The sequence below is a fragment of the Molossus molossus genome, unplaced genomic scaffold (genome assembly GCF_014108415.1).
Source record: "Molossus molossus isolate mMolMol1 unplaced genomic scaffold, mMolMol1.p scaffold_m16_p_12, whole genome shotgun sequence".
Taxonomy (NCBI): domain Eukaryota; kingdom Metazoa; phylum Chordata; class Mammalia; order Chiroptera; family Molossidae; genus Molossus; species Molossus molossus.
Window position 1 is genome coordinate 34,414,931 of NW_023425347.1, and position 18,579 is coordinate 34,433,509.

At 38.1% G+C, this 18,579-nt stretch overlaps 1 protein-coding gene across 1 annotated transcript in view; it reads left to right on the forward strand.

The window, feature by feature from the left end:
* Window positions 1-12,998, forward strand: part of LOC118626509 (guanylate-binding protein 6-like) — a 37,500-nt gene extending 24,502 nt beyond the window's left edge. The window contains exons 5-10 of the mRNA XM_036256300.1: window positions 7,470-7,715; window positions 8,730-9,010; window positions 9,675-9,887; window positions 11,166-11,268; window positions 11,611-11,804; window positions 12,783-12,998. Coding sequence (XP_036112193.1) covers window positions 7,470-7,715; window positions 8,730-9,010; window positions 9,675-9,887; window positions 11,166-11,268; window positions 11,611-11,804; window positions 12,783-12,998 — 1,253 coding nt within the window. The remainder of the gene's footprint in view (window positions 1-7,469; window positions 7,716-8,729; window positions 9,011-9,674; window positions 9,888-11,165; window positions 11,269-11,610; window positions 11,805-12,782) is intronic.
* Window positions 12,999-18,579: the final 5,581 nt, after the last annotated feature.

An 18,579-nucleotide genomic window follows, 5' to 3' on the forward strand; every position in this document is an offset into this window, starting at 1 on the left:
TGGCGAATGTGTGTATCCTTGTCATGTTCCTGTTCCTAAGGAAAATGTTTTTACTTTTTACCATTGAGTATGATGGTGGCTGTAGGTTTTTCATATATTGCCTTTGTTATATCAAGATACGATCCCTCTATTACCACTCCATTGAGCATTTTCAGCAGAAATAGGTACTGCATTTTGTCAAATGCTTTTTCAGCATCGGTTGATAAGATCATAGGGTTTTTATCTTTCATTTTGTTTATGTGCTGTATCACATTGATTTGCAAATATTGTACCATCCTTGCATCCCTGGGATGAATTGCACATGGTCATGGTGAATAATTTTTTTGATGCATTTCTGAATCTGATTTGCTAATATTTTGTTAAGAATTTTGGCATCTGTGTTCACCAGGGATATTGACCTTTAGTTTTCTTTCTTTGTAGTGTCTTTATCTGGTTTGGGAATTAGAATTATGTTGGCCTCATACAATGAGTTTGGAAGTTTTCTGTCTTCTTAGATTTTTTGGAATAGTTTGAGGAGAATGGGTGTTAGATCTTCTTTGAATGTTTGGTAACCCTTCCCTATGAATCTGTATGGGCCTGGGCTTTTGTTTGCTGGGAGAGTCTTGATTACATATTCACTTTCCTTAGTTGTTATTGGTCTGTTCAAGTTTTATATTTCTTCCAGGTTCACTTTTGGGAGCCTGTGTGTTTCTAGAAATGTGTCCATTTGACCTAGATTGTCCAAATTTTAGGTGTATATTTGTTCATAGTATGTTTTTAATGATCCTTTGTATTTCTATGGTGTCAGTTATTATTTCTCCTCTTTTGTTTCTGACTTTGTTTATTTGAGTCCTCTCTTTTTGTTTTCTCGTGAGTCTGGCTATGGGTCCATCAATCTTGTTTATCTTTTCAAGGAATCTGCTCTTTGTTTCATTGATCATTTGAATTCATTTTTTTAGTGTCTATGTCGTTTATTTCTGCTCTGACCTGTACTATTTCTTTCCCTCTACTTGTTCTGGGTTTTTCTTTTTGTTTATTTTCTAGTTCTTTAAGTTGTAGGGTTAGAGAGTCAATTAGGAAATTTTCTTGTTTCTCGAGGTAGGCCTGTAGAGCTATGAATTTCCCTTTCAGGACTGCTTTCCCTGCGTCTTATAGATTTTGTGTTGTTGTGTGTTCCTTTTCATTGGTTTCCAGGAAGTTTTTAATTTCTCCTTGATCTCCTTGGTAACCCTTTTATTGTTTAATAACATACTATTTAGCCTCTATATGTTTGAATGTCTTTGCAGGTGTTTGTTGTACTTGATTTCAAGCTTCATGCCACTGTTATTTGAGAAAATGCTTGATATGATTTCAATCTTCTTGAAGTTGGAGATACTTACTTTGTGTCCTAACATGTGGTCTATTTTCGAATTCTCCTGTGTACACTTGAGCAGAATGTATATCCTGCAGCTTTGGGGTGAAATATTTTGTAAATATCAATTAAGTTCAGCTGATCTAGTTTATCATTTTAGGACTCTGTGTCCTTGTTAATTTTTTGTCTAGAACATCTATCAAGTGGTGTCAATGAGTAGTTAAAGTCACCCACTATTATTGTATTGCTCTTGACTATCCCTTGACATCCCCCACACGTTTTGAAATATATTTTGGTGCTCCTGTGTTTGGTGTGTATATGTTTACGAGGGTTATAGCCTCTTGTTGGATTGATCCTTTTAGTATTATGTAGTGACCTTCTTTGTCTCTAACTATGGCCCTCATTTTGAAGTCTATCTTATCATATATGAGTATTACTATACCAGCTTTTTGGGGTTTTTTTGTTGTTGTTTTTTTAATTCCTCACTTGAGTATATTTTTCTACTTATTATCAGATGGAATAGAATAAAGGGGGTAGAGAGAGAGACAGAAAGAAATATCGCTGTGATAGAGCCACATCTAAACACATAACCCCACTAGGGCCAGGGACAAACCTCACCTGACATACATGCCTTTGACCAGAATCAAACCTGTGACTCCTTGGTCAGTGGGCTGATACTCTAACCACTAAGCCAAATGTGCCAGGGCCAGCTTTTTAGAAAAAATTTCCATTTGCTTGTAATTTTTTTTTTTTTCATCTTTTTTACTTTCATCCTGTGTGGGTCTTTTGTTGTGAGGTGGGTCTCTTGTAGATAGCACCTATATGAGTCATCTTTTCTTATCCAATCAGCTACCCTATGCCTGTTGATTGGAGCATTTAAGCCATTTACATGTAAGGTAATTATTGATAGATACTTATTAGTTGCTATTTTTATTTTATGCCTATGTTTCTCTCTCTCAATTTTTTATTCTTCTTACAACAGTCCCTTTAGCATTTCTTGCAGTGCTGGTTTGGTGGTAGTAAATTCCTTTAGCTCTATTTTTGTCTGTGAAGCTCTTTATTTCTCCTTTAATTTTGATTGATAGCCTTGATGGATAGAGTAGTCTTTGATTCAGACCCTTGCTTTTCATTACTTTGTATACTTCATGCCTCTCTTTTCTGGCCTGCAGTGTTTCTACTGAGAAATCAGCTGACAATCTAATGGAAGCTTTCTTGTAGGTAACCTACTGTCTCTTTCTTGCTTCCTTTAAGATTCTTTGTCTTTAATATTTGCTGTTTTAATTATAATGTGTCTAGCTGTGGGTCTTTTGGGGTTCATCTTGCTTGGGACTCTCTGTGTTTTCTGGACATGTGTGACTTTTTTCTTCACATTAGGGAAGTTTCTGTCATTATTTCTTCAAACAGGTTCTCTATTCCTTTCTCTGATTCTTCTCCTTCCAGTACCTCTATGGAGCAAATGTTGTTATGTTTCATATTGTCCCACAGTTACCTTAAACCCTCCTGCTTTTTAATTTTTTTTTTCCCATTTGCTGCTCTATTTGGGTGTTGTTTTCTACCTTGTCTTCTAATTCACTGATTTGGACTTCAGCTTATTCTCATTTACTATTGAATCTTACTAGGTATTTTTCATAACAGCTATGTTATTTTTATTTCCTCTTGATTTTTATTCATAGCTTCTACCTCTTTTTTTAAAGCTGATGTAGTTCCCACTGAACTCTTCATAATTCTTAGTAAGTTGCTTGTAGTTCTCACTAAATTGTTTGAGTACCCTTAAAATCATTGCTTTGAATTCTTTATCTGAAAAATTGCTGTCTGCCATTTCCTGTAGTTCCTTTTCTGGTGATTTCTCCTTTTCTTTTATTTGGGTAATGTTTCTTTGTTTCACCATTTTAACAGTCTGGTAGTTTTAGGCCCAGTGAAGGATGTTGAAATATGTAGGCAGGTTGGTGTGTATCAAATTAGGCTGCTGTGCCTCCCAGAATGTTTTGGTGTTTGGCACCTCTTGCCTGCTGTAGGTTCTGGAGGATCGACAGCTGGTGGCTGGTGTTGGTCTGTCATTGTTGGTGCTTCTGTGGTGCTGGGTCTAGGTGGTGTGCTTCTAGGGTGCATGGATCCAGCTGGTGCATTGCTGGGGTGCATGGTTTCTGCCCATGAGCTTCCAGGCTTCTTAGGTCCCTCTGGTGGAGTTCTGTGATGTGTGGGTCCCACTGGTGCACTCTTGGGGTACACTGCTGCCTCGTGGGTTCAGGTCCTTATCAGTCGCTGCTGATGTTGGTGGGAGCTCCTGGCTTGTGCTGCTACTGCTGCGGCAGCTGCTGTTGCCAAGGGGTGCTCTCAGCTCCCAATCACCTGCTGCTGTTGAAGGATTAGAATGCTGAGCTCCCGGGATTTGGCTGCTGCTGGGGGATGGGCTCCGCTCCAAATCCACTGTTGCAACTGTGAGGGGTGGGTCTCAGCTGCCCAAGCCTTGTTGCTGCTTGGACTGGGGCACCTCTACTGATCAGCCTCTGCTGATGCCACTGGTAAAGTGTCTCAGCTGCTGATCTCTATGATATCTCTTTTCCCCCTGTATTTTAAAAATTTCTGATTGTGGCCTCAAGTTTTCCACTTAAAGAAGACCCTTGAGCATTTGTTAAGTAATTTAGGGATGATGAACTTCTTTAGATTTTCTTTCTGGGAAACTCTCTCTCTTTCCATTCGGAATGTTAACCTTGCCACATGGAGTATTCTGTGTTGTAAGTTCTTTCCTTTCAGCAATTTAAATATATACTGTATTTGCCTCTGGCCTGTAAATTTTCAGTTGTGAAATTGCCTGATAACCTTACGGAGGTTGTTTTCCTCTTGTTGTTTTCAAGATTCTCTCCTAACTTTTGCCATTTTAATCGTAATATGTCTTGGTGTGGGCCTCTTTTAATTCATCTTGCTTGGAACTCTCTGTGCTTCCTGGACCTGATTGTTTCCTTCCCCAAGTTAGGAAAGTTTTCAGCCATTTTTAAAGAAATAAGCTTTCTGGCCTTTTTGTTCCTTCTCCTTACAGATACACTATAAAATGAATATTAGTGCACTTGACATTGTCCTGAAAGTCCATTAACTATCCTCATTTTTTTAAACACTTTTTTCTTTATGCTGTTCTGATTGGGTGATTGCCACTTTTCTTTCTTCTGGGTCACTAATTGGTTCTTCTGTGTTATCTAATCTGCTTTTGATTCCTTCTACTATATTCTGCATTTCATTGCTGTATTCATCAGCTCAAAAGGTTCTTTATTATATTTTCTAACTCTTTGTTGAAGTTCTCACTGATTTCCTCTATTCTTTTGCCAAGTCTAGTGAGCATCCTTATAACTATTAGTTTGAATTATTTCTTAGGTAAATGCTTATATCTATTTAATTAGAATTTGTTTGAGTCTTTTTAAAATTTTTTTCTTTTTTCAGAACATATTCCTCTATCTTCTCCTTTTGCTTGACTTTCTGTGTGTGTTTCTATGAATTAGGTCAAATTTCTATCTCTCTTAGTCTTCAAGGAGTGACCTTGTATAGGAGTTACTTCAGTGTAGATTGCATCAATTGAGTGGTTTTGGCAGGTCAGCTGAAGTGAGTCTGTGCAGTGCCTGAGGTCTTCTGGGTGTCTGTCTGGCTGGTGTTTCAGTAGGCATTGGCTGAAATGTTTGAGGGTGCAGGGCATCAGGGGTGCCCTGAAGTAACAACAGATGCTGGCTGAGGCCGCTGGGGACATGGGGCTCTGGGGTGCTTTATGGAACTGGGGCAGCAGTGGATGTTGCCTGAGGTCATCCTGGGAGTGGGGTTGTTGGGTACTCTGGGGAGCTGACTGGGGCTGAAGTGAGCACTTGCTGGAATGACCCTGGCTGCATGACTCTTGGTGTGCCCTGGGGGGCCACTGGCCAGGGCTCCAGCAGTGCTCCTGGGGCATGCCATGTAGGCTTTGAATGCTTGCCAGAGCTCATGTATTCAGCTCTTCCCCTACTGTCTATAAGTAGGGTAGTGAGGGTAACATAAAAAATAGTGTTTGCTGGTACCTCTGATTTCAGGGAGTTCCCATGGACACAGGAGAGTTTCTGAAGTTTCCTACACATTTGACAGGCATCTAGTCATTAGTAAATGTTTAGTGTTTCAATGCACAGTCTAAATGCTTTTTAAATCACTGGTTTTTGTTGTTGTTGTTGTTTTTGTTGTTTTTGCCCCAGAGTAGGCAGGTTTGCCTATGTGGGCCCCACAGTGATATTTCTTACTTCATGTCTCTCTGTCTGGATAGGGATCACATGGGTACCACCTCTCCATCTCTCCTAACCTTCTCTGTATGAGGCCTCTCTGTTTGTTGTATAAAATTTGTTCAATATGCCCTCAGTTCTCCAGGAGGAATTGCTCTATATGTAGGCGTATATTCAGTGTGTCCATGGGAGGAGGTGAGTTTAGAGTCTTCCTATGTGCCATGTTGAAACCCTGTAAGTGTGCCAAATAAGAAGCCTTCTCCTGAGGCCAAAGTTCCTGGACAAAGAAGACTCTTTTCAGAAAGACTAAGGTGTGTTTCAGTCCATCTGTGCAGTGCCCTGAGAGTGGTAATGGTAGTCTGCCAAGAACTGTCTCTTTAATTATTACAGTCCCATGGGGTCCTGTAATGTAAACCCCTGGCCTCTAAAGCCAGACAATCACAGGGCACCTCCCGAATGACAGCCACAAAGATTGGGTGACCAGGCATAAAAACCAGGGCACCAGAAATGTTTAGAAGCTCCTCACATGGAGATAATGGTGGTCTGGAGTGTGGCAGAGGGAGAGCACAAAGATGCTGTCCACTAAAAAAAGGAAAATAAATCAAAAGAGAAAAAAAGTGATGGCACCCGTGGGCTTTAGCAAGGTAGAGGGAGAACAGGGAGATGGCACTCATCAGCTTCTACTCCCAGAATACACCAACAGCCCCGTGCCCTCGGGCCAATGCTTTAAAATTAGAAAATAATCATTTTTCTAAGTGCTTTCTTAGATTTGTTTCTGCACTGAGCCCTGGGGTGGGTGAATCAGCATGTTAACCCTTTAAGAGCTAACCACAGTCCCATGGGTCTCATGGGTATGAGCCCTGATGGTTTGCAAAGCCAGATGTTTTGGGGTTCATCTCAGGTGCTGGGCTTAAATTGTTGTATCTGATGTGGGGTACAATTTTTCCCTCCTCGGAGAAGCTCCAGGTTTTGCGTACCTTCCAGATTCTGCATCGCTGTGCCAGGGATGGTGTTTATGATGAGACTATGTCTCAGGTTTCCTACCCACTTCAATGTGGTTTCCCTCTGATTTTCCCAATGTGAAGTGATTGCTCCACCAGGTTTTAGGGGTTTTTTTCCCCCCAGAGGAAATTGTTCCACACATAGCTTTAGATTTGCTGTGTCTATGGAAAGGGAGCTGAGGATCTTCCAATATCACCATCTTCAACTAGAATAATTTTTTAATTATTTTTGAAAATATCCAGATTCATCATTTTACTTCCCTCATCATAGCCTCCTTTTTGTGCTAATATATTTATTCACTTTGTCACCATTTTAAGTTAATAATTGCTTTGGATTAATTGCATTTCGGTAGGTGAGTACTTGACAAAACCAATGTGTTTTTGGAGTAATGGTGAGTTTTTCAGATTATATTTAGGTAGTGTTTAGTCTTCAGAGTTTCTACAAAAAACAGCTAGTGTTATTTGTAGTATGTGAATTCAGTCAATGCAGATTTTCTTAAGGGAACAAGCTGTCATGTGTCCTGTGTTAATCATGACTCCATTATCTTTGTATGTGGCTCCTCTTCATTTTGTTCCCACAGTTTACTTCCAACATGGGTTGGAGTAGACCAGAAATTGAAATATGACCATCACTCAGTAAAGAACTGATTTGATAAACATCTAATAAACCAGTCATCGTGTTTGATTTTGAGGATACCAGCCATACATTTTTTTTCTTGGGCACATGATTCCTAAAGTCACTCTCCAGTTACATGTCATTCATATGACTTCAATTTGTAACTTGTCTGAATATGTTAAAAGAGTTCTATGAGCATAGAAGTCTCCAAAAATCTAAAATCTCATCATAAAAAATCTTTAGCTGTCTTGTCCCAAGACCATGCTGACTGTAACTGTATTTTTCCTTTTCTCCAGGTATAAATCCCAAAGCTAAAAATTCCAACATACCCAGGGAGTGTATCAGGAATTATTTTCCAAAGCAAAAGTGTTTTGTCTTTGAACGGCCAACAAAAGAAACAGAGCTCCTAGCCAAACTTGAGACTATTTTGGAAAGCCAACTGGATCCTAAATTCCGGGAACAATCAGATAAATTCTGTTATTATATCTTCAACCATGCAAAGACCAAGCTGCTCAGAGAAGGAGTCAAGGTCACTGGGAATAGTGAGTCTCCTTTTCCAAAACCACATTTCTGAGTAGTCTAAAATGTGTTCACTTATTCCACTATATGTCTTCTTTAGCTGTTTTGTTTTATTGTATATACAAATGTGCACTTATAAATATTCATACTCTATAGAGAAAAATGTATGTGTTTTCAGTAATTATTTCATCATGGGATTAAAAAATCCTTTCCAAAACTCCAGATATTATCACTGATATATTGGAGTCCCACATTTAAAAAGAACGCCACCACTGATAATGAAACCACTAGCTGAATATAAAAATAGAGTATGTTGTATTTTCAGGGAAGTCCTATACATTGTTTTTCTCACAGAGACTTCTTGGGACCTTAAAACAGTCCAAAATAAATATTAGTTTCTGAGTACCTGAAACTCTCTTTAAAGCCTAATAATTAGGAATAATTATCTGAATTATCCTTCCTATCTCTTTATTTGCATAGTATATTTTATCTTTTATTTCTGTAATGTATAAAATTATTCAGAGACACCTCTGATTATGTTAGACAAAAGTAGGTATATTTAATTTTTTTTAAATTTCTCACCCAAGGATATTTTTCTACTTATCATCATAAAGAGTGGCAGAGAAGGAGAGAGAGAGAGACATAGAGAAACATCGATGTGATAGAGCCACATCAACTGATTGCCTCCATGTCACATGACCCAACCAGGGCCGGGACAAACTGCAACCAAGGTACGCGCCCTTGACTTGAATGGAACCCGCAGCTCCATTGGTCCAAGGGCGTACACTCTAACTGCTGAACCAAACCTGCCATGGCAGTATTTAATATTTTTTATTATATCCTGTCGAACACTAGAATAATGAGTAAATGTAAAAATGAAGGTGATGATAGAAGTAAGTAGGTAAGTGTTGTGTGTGTGTGTGTGTGTGTGTGTGTGTGTCCATCTGTATGGGTGTAGTTTCAAAACTGTAATCTCAGAATCTTGGATCTCACTGAGTGATAAATTGATGTTGTTCCCTGTTTCCTGCTTTACTCAGTGTTGGGGACCCTGGTGGTGACTTATGTGGACACCATCAAGAGTGGAGCAGTGCCTTGTTTGGAGAACGCGGTGACAACTCTGGCTGAGCTTGAGAACTCAGCAGCCGTGCAGAAGGCGGCCGATCACTACAGTGAGCAGATGGCCCAGCGAGTGAGCTTCCCCACAGACTCGCTCCAGGAGCTGCTGGACCTGCACGCAGCCTGCGAGAGGGAAGCCATTGCCATCTTCATGCAGAACTCCTTCAAGGATGACAACCAGATGTTCCAGAAGAAGCTTGTGGTACTTTGTCTTAGCGTTTATTCTTTCAAATTCTTGTCCTTCTGGAATGATGTCTGCAGTTCTACATACCCATCTCACAGCTCATCTCCTATTCGGGGTAGAGTAGTCCGGATTCTCCTGAGAGGGAGACTATTTACTTCTTGTCCTGAAACTTAGGAGAGTTATTCAGGATCTGTCTGATCTCTGAAGCAAAATCAGCACAAATTTCTTCTTTAGTGAATTGTGGCATGATTCCAGAACTTCTCAAAGTCATTTCTGAGCTGGTTGCTCTCTAGGTGTGTGCACTCCCATTTCTAGACCCATGACTTCCTTAGCAGACTCTCTTAACAGGTCATTATTTATATTATTTTAGTTGTATCATTTTTTATTGAAGATAGAATCACAGGATGCTATAGTTACTAGGAACTACAAAGACTATACAATTTAAACTCAACGTTTTGCAAATGAAGACGAGGCCCAGGCAGGTTAAGAAGCTTTAGCAGGGTCTTGCACAGAGTTTTCAAAGTAGGAAATAAATCTCTTGGTTCTTGCCACATTACCTGTGTTGTTTTACTAGAATGCTTTTCTCCAAGAGGACCACAGAGTACCCAGCTAATAGATTCTTTGGAATTTTATTTCCTCTGCTCCTTTCTTCTAGTGATGCATGTCTATATTTCCCTTGCAGGAAATCATAAACAATAAGAAGGAGAGTTTCTTGTTGCAGAATGAAGAGGCTTCTGAGAAGTATTGCCAGCATATACTTGATCAGCTTACAATGCCCCTAACGGAAAGTTTTTCAGCAGGAACTTTCTCTGTTTCTGGAGGACACGACAACTACAGGAGAGCAAAGGAAAGGATCGAATGGCACTACTGGGAAGAAACCAGCAAAGGAGTGAAGGTGAGATGTAGGGAAGCACGGAGATACTACAGATGACAGTCAAGAGGGTGCCCTGAGCATCTGAGAGCACAGCATCAGTGTGCGTAACATGAGAGCATGGGGATATGGCTGTTTTAGCTTTTAAATTGCACTGTTTTCTCTTTCTTCCTATGTGGAGTAGGAGAGTTTATTCTCAAAAACGAGTATAAATTTCTGAAGTCTGTGAGAGACAGAATTGAAATTATACATTTTATTGTCTAACAACATGATATGCAGTGTACTAAGTGTGGGGGATTCAGGATGGAAAGTCAGAATCTTCACTCTCAAAGCTGATCAAAGTGAGAAAGAGAGTCAAGTAAGTGGATAATTACAAAGTGCTAAAACTAACAAACCTGTGACTGGCGTATGCTGGTAATGGTAACAAATGTAATAATAACTGCCCAGCCAGTGTGGCTCAGTGACTTGAGCATTTTCCAATGGACTGAGAGGTCCCAGTTCAATTCCTACTCAGGGCACATGCCTGGGTTGCGGGCTTGATTCCTAGTAGGTGTCATGCAGGAGGCAGCTGATCACTGTTTCTCTCTCAAATCAATGGTTCATTCTCACTCTCCCTTCCTCTCTCTATAAAAAAATCAATAAAGTTATATTGCTAAATGTATGCAGACATAAATGAATAAATGTAATAATAACAATACAGTGAACATAATGGACTGTTACTATCTGTAGGCAGAGTGTTAAGATCTTTCTCTTAACATTCTAATTTATCGGTCCAAAAAATGTTATTAAACATTTACTTTATTACCCACATTTATAGATGTGAATTAGGAGGCAGAGGCAGGTTATATAACTTGCTTCAGGTTGCACCTCTGGAAAGTGGCTGGGGAGAACAGCAGCATAGAGTCTGCATTGTCACGTGGGACATATATTCTATAAAACCTCCCATGAAAGGAAGGGGATATACATTTTGAAGTATTTATGCATGTTGTCCACATCACGATGTTATTCAAGCGAAAGAGCACCAAGCAAGCAAGCAAATCTATAAGAGCACCAAGAGATTATGGATTTGTATAACTGCACATAATTCGGACTGGCTGAAACCAAGAGCATGTGGAAAGAAGTAGTGTTGAAACAAGGACTGGAATAAGATATGGAAGTTTCTGGGCACAGTAAGGTGCACGGGACTTTGCAGGGGTTCCTGAAGCATTTTAAACAGAAAGTAAAAATGACATGAATGGATTTGTTTGCCTACAACATATCTCAGTGGAACTCTAAGTTCTTTGTTCCCTCTTGATTACTCAGGCAAAAGAGATCTTCCAACACTTCCTGCAGTCACAGGTGTCAATAGAGAAATCCATCCTGCAGACAGATAATGCCCTGAGCCAACTTGAGAAGGCCATAGCAGGTATGGGGCATGATGCACCTCTCAGTGGGGCGGGGAGGTTCCCGCAGTGCTCTGACAAATCGCATGAAAGTCTTTCCAAAACAACAAACTTGCCCTTCTGTGGAATTCACATGCTGCCAAATCTGAACATAACCAGCACAATTGTGGTTGTATGTATGTCAGCCAGACAGCTGTGGCCTTTTCCACCACCTTCTCAAATCTGCTCTTGGTGGTGTAGCCCTTGGGTGAAATCTGAGTGTCCTCATCTTCTCTTTCAAATTTGATTTGTTCTCTAATCTCAAGATGGTAGAGTTCAGGCCTGATCTTGTACTTTCTTCTCTTTCTAAAAACTTCATGGGACAGAGGAGCAGGCAAGGAAGGAGCAAGCTGAGAAGGAACAGGAGTGCTTAAGACAGAAATACCAGGAGCAGCAGCAGTACATGGAGGCGCAAAATAGGAGTCTGCAGGAACACATGGACCAACTGAGGAAGAAGCTGGAGAGGAACAGTGAAGAGGCTCTGAGAGAACTGACAAGGACGCTGGAGCACAAGCTGGATGTGAGTCTGGCCATGGCCTCAGGAGTTGCTGCTGGTCACTGCCCCAGTAAACGAGGAAGGAATGGGTGAAAATTAAAACAAAATTAAAAAGAGAATCGCTACTGTGATTATCTGCATTTACTTCACTGAAAGCACCAAATCCTGGATTTCCAAGAGGCTTGGTGTTTTGCTTCACACTAAGACTGGAGATTCCAAGATGACCTTGGCTCCTCCAAGTCCTTGGAGAATAGAAATAACCTCCCAGAGTTTGAGTTTTCTACATTAGTGTGTTTCTGGAATGATCTCACGAAGCCCTAATTAAACAGGGTGTTTTAGGTTATCAAGTACATATTCCAACCAGGTGTTTCTAATATCAGCAGCAAATGGGTACTTCTCTAAGAACCCTACTACCAGCAGTGACCCTGATTTGGATCCATGCTGGCCTAGAACTATCAGATATGTCCAGACATGGAAATATGGGGGACTGACACCTTCTATTTCTGCTTTAGTTGTCCCAGGTAAGGATAGTTTGCCTAAGTCACCACATAGCATTGGAGGTATTCTCTTTTCTCCCATCTCAAAGTGCTTACATCAGATTTCTTGATCAGCTTATGCATTCCTATTATTTCTACAATATGGGGAACCATGCCATCCAAGTGAGACTGACAATTTGTGCAGATGGAGTAATGGCTCCCTCCCAATCCGTACTTTTGGTTGGAACATATCATTGCATATCCCTCATGCCTGGCTACATACCCTAGCAAGGCCCTAATGGTGCATAATTATAAGTAAGGTTGAAGACTACCCTTCTTCTCACTGTGCAGGTCCAACCCAGAGGATTTTGTCTGCTTCAAATATTATCCTCTGATGATCTGATAAGAAAGAATACTTTTATGTACAAAATAAATTTAATAACATTCTTACATATAAAATCTTAGTCTTGAGAAATGGGGATTTTCAAAAGTTTACTTTTCCCTCTCTCTACACCCTTTTTTTTAGGCCCAAGAGAAATTGCTTAAAGAAGGATTTAGGAAGAAATCTGAAGAGATGGAGGCAGAGATAAATCGTCTGAGAAATGCAATTGATAATACTAAGAAGGATAAAGGATCCTGGATATCACAGGCCCTGGACACACTTGCCAAAGAAGCCACTGGAATTCTCTCTTCTGGTGCATTAGCTGGTATAGGTTTGGGCCTGATGTCACTGATTAAATAGGATTAGCTTTTTGTTACAGAAAATTATAGAATGTGCATATATGCTCTGCCTTATGTATAATGTGTATGTTTTTTGGTTTCACTTATAAAAGTTTTAAACATAAAAAGTGCCTACTAGAAGATATCAGTGCCTGGCATTCATTAGAGAGATTAATAATTGGTTTTATTCATTTAAATAAAAAAGGCATCAATTTATAACATAAATTAACAAAATTTGGCCTGCAGTCTTAATCAGTCCTGTTGTTGTAAACAAAGTTTTATTGGAACAACCACACCCATTTATTTACTATTGCCCCAGGTGGCTTTCATGCCACAACAGCAGAGTAAAATAGTTGCAGCAGTCACTGTATGACCCACCAAACCTAAAATAGTTCCTGTTGGGCACTTTATAGAAAAAAATTTTTACCTGCTAGTTTGGGAGATAGAAAGAGACCAAATTTACAGTAGAGGTAAAAATTACCTTTGAAAAACTTATCAAGAATGCATCAGAAAGTCACAAAAGAAGAAATATATATTCAAGTCAATTCTTCCCTAACTTATTTATAAATTTAATGTATTCTGAGGTAAAAAAAAAAAAAAAAAGTAAGTAAGTACAAGGATTTTTTTTATGAGAATAGGGTGGATGAAATGCTGACGGGTGTCACTAAGAACAAACTTTCAATTGTAAAATAAGTAAGGCATGAGAATGTCATGTACAGCATGGTGACTAGTTAGTAATACTGTAATATTGCCTATTTGAAAGTTGCTAAGAGAGTAGATCTTAAAGAGTTCTCATTACAAAAATAATTGTAACCATGTATGTTAAATAGACCTAGTGATAGTTTCACAATATAATCAAATGTGTTCTATATGTGAAATGAGTATAAAGTTTGTATGTCAATTATACCTCAATTTGAAAAGATAAGTAGGCTGCTACTTTGTACAAGTTTAAATGAAAATGCTCCAACACTTCAACTGTAGTCAGGGTGGTACAGAAGAGTAAAGAGAGGAACCGAGTCTGCTCCACCTGAACACCTGACCAGAACTGCATGGTTAGACCGGCACAGTACTGACTCAGCAACAGAGACAGAGCTACAGACTAGTCCACAGAGTCTAGAGAGAGAAGCAAGTACTTCCGGGAACTATTTATCTAAAATTTTATTTCAAGTCAGTAGGAAGTAATGTACTGTTGAATAAACTATCTAAAACAACTTGGTAGACTCTGAAGGAGATCAGAGATTGTTTCTCGTATAGATATTAGAGCAAAATAAATTCCAGATTTACTATAAACATGAAGATTGAAGTTATAAAATTTGGAAATCTCAGATAATTTTTAAAAATCTTGGAAGTTATTTCTAAACATGACATAAAACCCAGAAGACATAAAATACATACAAAAGTTCATAAAACTGGAATATGTTTTGTTGTTTTTGTTAAAAAAAAAAGCAGTCAGTGACAAGTATCACTCTGAAACTATATTTTCAAGCTTTATCACAAAAAAAAGGCCTAGCTTATTTAAGTAATATGAAGGATGTACAACTCAATGTATGTGAATAGATAGTTCATAGAAAAGAAATAAAATATATTCAACCCTACTTAAAATTATAAAATGAAACAAAACTACCAGATATAATCTTTCACTCCTCAGACTGACAAGGATGAATACTTTGGAATGCAAATTGTGTTAGAAATGTATTAAAAAAGAGTATCATATGGAAGTGTTAATTGCACAATTTCTGTTGCAAAATTGTCTTAACATTTCTTACACTTTCATGTACTTAGGCCTTGATATAGTATGTTCACTTTTAGGTAATACATGTGCATAACTATGAACACACACAAGCATTGTCTTTAATGGAAAGATTGGTAATATAAAGTTTAGTACAAACATGTAGTGGAATTCTAGGTAACCATTAAATAATTCAATGATGAAGATTATATTCACTAATATGCAATAATCTTTAAAATATATTTTAAGGTGAAAAAATTAGGTGCAAAACCATGTGTATAATGTGGTTTCTATGGAAATAAAAAGAATTCAAGAAAACTGACATGTGTGGGATCAGGTATAGAAGGGAGCCATAGTTTTCATTATATATTCTATCCTTTGAATTTTGTAAAGAAAACTGGTATTACCTAGTCATGAATAAGGAAAAACAGTATAATACTACTAAAAATATTAATAGGAATGTAAAATTGACCACTAGATGATAAATTGTTCATTGATTCTAGAAATGACATTAGCCAGGTCATTGAAGTGCTTGAGGCTAAGAATCAGAGTACTGGAAAGCACAAAATTTGCATCCTAAAGTTTTCATTGTGGCTTTGGTTTTTAAGCCCTATATTTACTTCAAAACTAAGCTATAAAGTTTCTGGTGATTATCTGAAATTTCAGCAAGAGTGTCCTGTATTTTTTATTTCTGAATCACAGCTTTAAAATGTTAGAAGCAGAATTATCAAAAAATAAGAACATGTACTGATGAGAAGGATCCCTTTATGTTTACATATGATCTCACTTATATGTGGAATCTAATGAACAATGTAAACTGACAAACAAAGTTAAACGCGGACATGGACACATGGAGCCAACTGACAGTTGTCAGGGAGTGGGGACTGGATGGAAGAAAGTGATGGGATTAGCCAAAGAACATATACGCATAACCCACCGACACAGACAACAGTGCAGTAATGTCCAGAGGGAAGGGTGGGCAGGGGCTGCATGGGGGTGGGCAAAAGGAGCGTAAATGGAGACATCTGTAATAGTGTCAACAATAAAAATAAAGTTAAAAAAATTCAATGGTGTCATCTTTGTTGTATGCCAGTGAAGGTAGTCTACCGTGCCATTGCAGAACTGGACTCCTGTTAGCATTGAGGATGATAGATCCTGATGCATGTTGGCCGGGTGTTGACATTAAATGTTAGAAGCCAAGATGATGCCGTGATAGTTGAGCACTAAGGCTGGAGTGTCAGCCTGTTGGCCTGACCATGAAATATTCAGATGATGAATAGAACATGGTCAAGAGGGATAGGGAGAAAATAATCAATAAAACCAAGGATGGTTTATTGAGGCTATTGATTTATAGCCTCAATAAATTGTTACAGTCCCTTGATCTGAGCCAATTTCAGACCTCAAGCCCATCACATAGAGAAAGGAGTTCCTTAAGGAGAAGCTAGGTCCTCAGGAAGAAAGACCCTGGAAGAAGAGTAATGAAAATGATTCCTCCTGCCCTCCCTTTAGGGGCCCACTGGCCATTTACTCAAGTCCATATGTATTAGAGAAAGAGAAATATACAAACATTTAAGAAATCCTGACTCAGAATCTTTCTTGGCATTGACACTTAAATACTGGATAGACTCACAGATCTCCTATTAAACTAGGGACACATGAGTTCAGGTAATAACTGAGTCTTTGCCCAATTACAGCTAACTGGGTCTCTAATTTGTTTCCAATTAGATAATAAATTCATCTGAGGACAGTTTGTCATTTTTCTGTGCATCCCCTCAAAATATGTTAAGGCATGGAATGTGCTAAATAAGTTTCTGTTGTAAAGACAAAAGGATGATTCATACATGAGTATTTTCAATCACAACAAGTATATGAACTCTTTCAATGATGAGGATAGGTAGTTTGCATTTTAGAAACCAGATTAAGGTCTCTAGAGAAAAGCTAACAGTCCAAAAGAAACTTTTCTGGTGAAATCTCCTCCTCTGTGACCTTGGGTGTTATAATATCTGTGAGAATGTTAACACATATGCATTAGAGAGTTTAAGCTGCTTCATCCAGCTGTTCAGAATAAAAAAAGGGGGGGGGGGGTCTTTACTTTTTAATAAGAGAAACCTTACAGAAATGAATGTGTCCAATAAATGAAAGGGTTCAATGGGAAAACAAGCTAGTCTATAAAAATATCTGTTCCCATCAAGAGCTCAAATTGAACAGATGTTTGAGTCTCAGACTACAGACATCCTATAAGGAAGACAGAGTAATGGCTCTCCAAAGACATGCATAGATAATTACCAGAACCAGTGAATGTTCCTTTATGTGGTAAAAGGACTTTGTAGATATGATTTAGTGAAGGATCTTGAGGTGGGTACATGATTCAGGTGGGCCCTTATAATTACAGGGGTTCTTATAAGAAGGAGGCAGGAAGGTAAACGGAAAGGAAAAAGTAGGTGAGAGACATTGAAAGATACTGCACTGCTGTCTTTGATAATGCAGGAAGACCAAAGAATAGAATGCTCCTTCAGAAGCTAAGAAAGGTAAGGAAAGATTCTCTGTAAGAGCCTCTATATGGAAAACATACCTGCCAACCCATTTTTGGCCTTTGATTTCCAGAACTGTAAAAAAATTAATTTGTGTTATTTTTAGACACCAAGTTTGTGGTAATTACTTATAGCAACCATCAGAAGCTAAGCCATCATGAATTTAAAAACAAACAAAAAAAATATTTCTATTTAATTAATAATTGTATACATCTCTTTTTCATATGCATTAACAATTAGAGTAATTTACTTGTCTGCTAAATTTTCATTGTGTACTTATCATTTTCTGGGCTCTATGAAGAGAGAAAGGAACAAGACAGATAAAGGTCTTTTCTTCATGGAGCTTATAATATATAAGGACCTTAAAAACAAGTAATATAAGCAGTAATAAGTAATATTTTTTTCTGGCTAGTGATTAAGATCTGTTGAAATAGAAACCAACAGTCTTGCTTAACTTTAGCTTCAGTCTAATTTATATTTCTGAAAAAAAATTGCATGCTTTTTTAGGTGATACTCCTTGTTGAGTCCCAATGATCCAACACATCAACATTGAAGCACAGTAAAACCCAGGGAGGGTTGTGATAGAAAGAATGAACAAATAGGTGAATAACAGGATGAACTAATGAGTGTAACATTTGTTTATAATATTGAGGAATAATAGATATTGTTCCTATAATTTATAGTCGACAAAGAAAAGACATGCTGAGAATATTCTGGTCTTGGATCTGATGGAAACAAAATAAAGACAAGATCCCAAGTAGAAAAATTACATTTTACTTTCATGAACTGATGAAAGGCTCTTGATAGATAAATGGATTGGGGAAAACAACTACAATGTGCAAGCTCTCTCACTGAGCAGCGATTGGGCTTTGTAGCTCTGAACCCCATAGTCTCAGAATGAGTTTAGTGCAAAAGGTTTTCTTATTTTAAGTACATACCCAAAGTGATTTTCCATCTTAGGGCTGAGTGTTTATCAGAAATAAATAAACATGCTTAAAATAAACTCATGGATTCTACTAAAAACTATTAGAACTAATAAATAAATTTGTTAAAGTTCCCAAATATAAAATTAATATATAGATATCTGTTGCATTTCCATACACTAATAACAATCAATCAGAAGGAGAAAGTAGGAAAATGACCCTATTTACATTTGCATTTTAAAAAATAACATACCTAGAAATAAATTAAACTAAAGAGATAAAAAAAAAACTGTACTTTGAATCCTATATGACATTGAAAAAAGAAATTGATGAGGACTAAAATAAGAGGAAGGATGTACTATGCTCATGGACTGAAAAAATTAATATTGTTAAAATATTCATACTATCCAAAGCAATATA